At 47.1% G+C, this 1,864-nt stretch overlaps 1 protein-coding gene across 1 annotated transcript; it reads right to left on the minus strand.

Moving 5' to 3' along the window:
- Nucleotides 1-342: 342 nt before the first annotated feature.
- LOC108747977 lies at nt 343-1,463 on the minus strand. The gene is made up of 2 exons (XM_018485915.1): nt 651-1,463; nt 343-411 (listed from the first exon to the last, which is right to left on the minus strand). Exons 1-2 carry the CDS (start codon nt 1,461-1,463, stop codon nt 343-345), a joined length of 882 nt encoding a protein of 293 aa, XP_018341417.1.
- Nucleotides 1,464-1,864: the final 401 nt, after the last annotated feature.

A 1,864-nucleotide genomic window follows, 5' to 3' on the forward strand; every position in this document is an offset into this window, starting at 1 on the left:
ACATCTGTTTTTATCAAAATCTAGATTCAAATCATCGTACGGATAACATTCCGTATTCAGGTAGAGCTTAGCATTGGTTAATTTGTGGTCGAATCGACTTACGAGGGCGGTCCGATAAGTACTTAGCCTCACCGCCCGATGGGCCCACTATCTCAAGAGAAATTTACTATCGTGTAGTACATTCTCGTAGACGGCTACTGTCAAAATTTCAGCTGAATCGGACTTGTAGTTTTGTTTTGACCGCGTGTGGAAGTGGGCGTGTCCGCGGATTTTAGAAAAATGGAAAAACAGCAATATCGGTCACACCTCCGCCGTCGCCACGACCAAATTGGTCGAATTGGGCTACGAACTGCTGCCCCATCCACCGTATTCTCCAGATTTGGCCCCGTGCGACTTCTTTTTGTTTCCAAACTTGAAAAAGTCACTCACCGGGCAGAAATTTGAGTCGAATGAGGAGGTCATCGCCGCCACGGAGGCCTACTTTGCAGACCTCGAGAAAACGTATTTTTCAGACGGGTTAAAGAAGTTGGAGCATCGCTGGGTCAAGTGTATCGAGCTAAAAGGAGACTATGTTGAGAAATAAATCGCCACTTTTCCAAAATTTTCGTTTTTCTTTTGCAAGCTAAGTACTTATCGGACCGCCCTCGTACATCCTCAGACATGATATTTTTTCGACCTGTTTGCATAGCGAAAATGACGTAGCGCGGCTTCTCGAGCTGACTAGCCGTCTTGATGGCCCACGAATGCTTGGTTGTGCTCTGCAAGAGCGGAAACTCGTACAGATCCCAAGAGCGAAAAGCCATGCTCAGATATCGTCCGCTCTCCAAAGCGCGCAGCATCGACAGCTTATTTATCTCGCTCAATAACACGTGCGGCATTCGCCACTGTACTTTGAATAATTCGAGCGTCGGCTCTGTCGTCGAATCTCCCGTCAGACAATTGTTGTCGTTGCGCGCTCGTATTAAAATCAATTCGTGACGAGCGTTGATCACCACACGTCTGTAATCTTCGCAAAATCCCAGCAGTACGTAGAGCGGAACACAGAAATTAAAGTATCCGGCCGCAGTAGTCTGCGCATCCCAGCCGGCATTCCGCAGAATCACGCTTCTGTCGGATGACACTGTTACATAGTTTTTGATCGTGCTAGTTATGCCCACGTTTCTGTTACGATCAATCTCCACACCGTTGAGTTCATATCGAATCTCATCGAATATAAACGCAACGCAATTATTTCCCAATGACACGCTAGCACCCTGGATCACTTTGTTCTTCGTCAGTTTTCCCTCGACGTATAGAAAGCTTTCGTACGGCAATGTGTATAGATCTTGTTGCTGTATGGGTATTCTTATCTCGTCGCTGTATCCAAACGTTATGTTGGCGGACGAGGTGTACGTGTGAGTCTCAACCTTGACGATGCGATCGTCGAAGACCGGCTCGTCTTTAATGATTAGGATATCAGTCATCTCAAATGTTCCGCACCGCGAATCCCAAAGACTTTAAAAATGTAACGTTCGACGCGCTGAGCTTCTTCTTTCTAATGCAGTTAGATGAGCGAGTGTTATCGAGCTGTGACGTCGTTGGCCTTGTAAAGAATACGTTATCTCTTTGCGTGCGCTTCGTTCCGTTCAGCACGAGCATCTCACGCTCACTGTTGACGTCGTACGTGCAATCTAACGATGATATCTTCTCCTCGAAAATCTACCAATCGTCCGTTCTGGTCGACGATGCGTATCGTTAGATCCGTAATGCTCCGTGCGATGATCGGTAGGTAAATGATCTGCGCTGGCCTCTCCGATATCTTATATCCTAGCGGCACGCTCGGCGAAAATTCGTGTATTCTGTGCGCGCTTTTACCGTTGCTGTA

This window comes from Trachymyrmex septentrionalis, unplaced genomic scaffold, assembly GCF_001594115.1.
Source record: "Trachymyrmex septentrionalis isolate Tsep2-gDNA-1 unplaced genomic scaffold, Tsep1.0 scaffold209, whole genome shotgun sequence".
NCBI lineage: Eukaryota > Metazoa > Arthropoda > Insecta > Hymenoptera > Formicidae > Trachymyrmex > Trachymyrmex septentrionalis.

What these genes read in the sequence shown, in the direction of transcription:
- LOC108747977 (XM_018485915.1), bottom strand. Translation starts at nt 1,463, where the DNA reads ATGACTGATATCCTAATCATTAAAGACGAGCCGGTCTTCGACGATCGC. An exon ending in AAAATATCATGTCTGAGGAT is followed by an intron (nt 412 to 650) that starts GTACGAGGGCGG and finishes GACTTTTTCAAG; the next exon opens with TTTGGAAACAAAAAGAAGTC.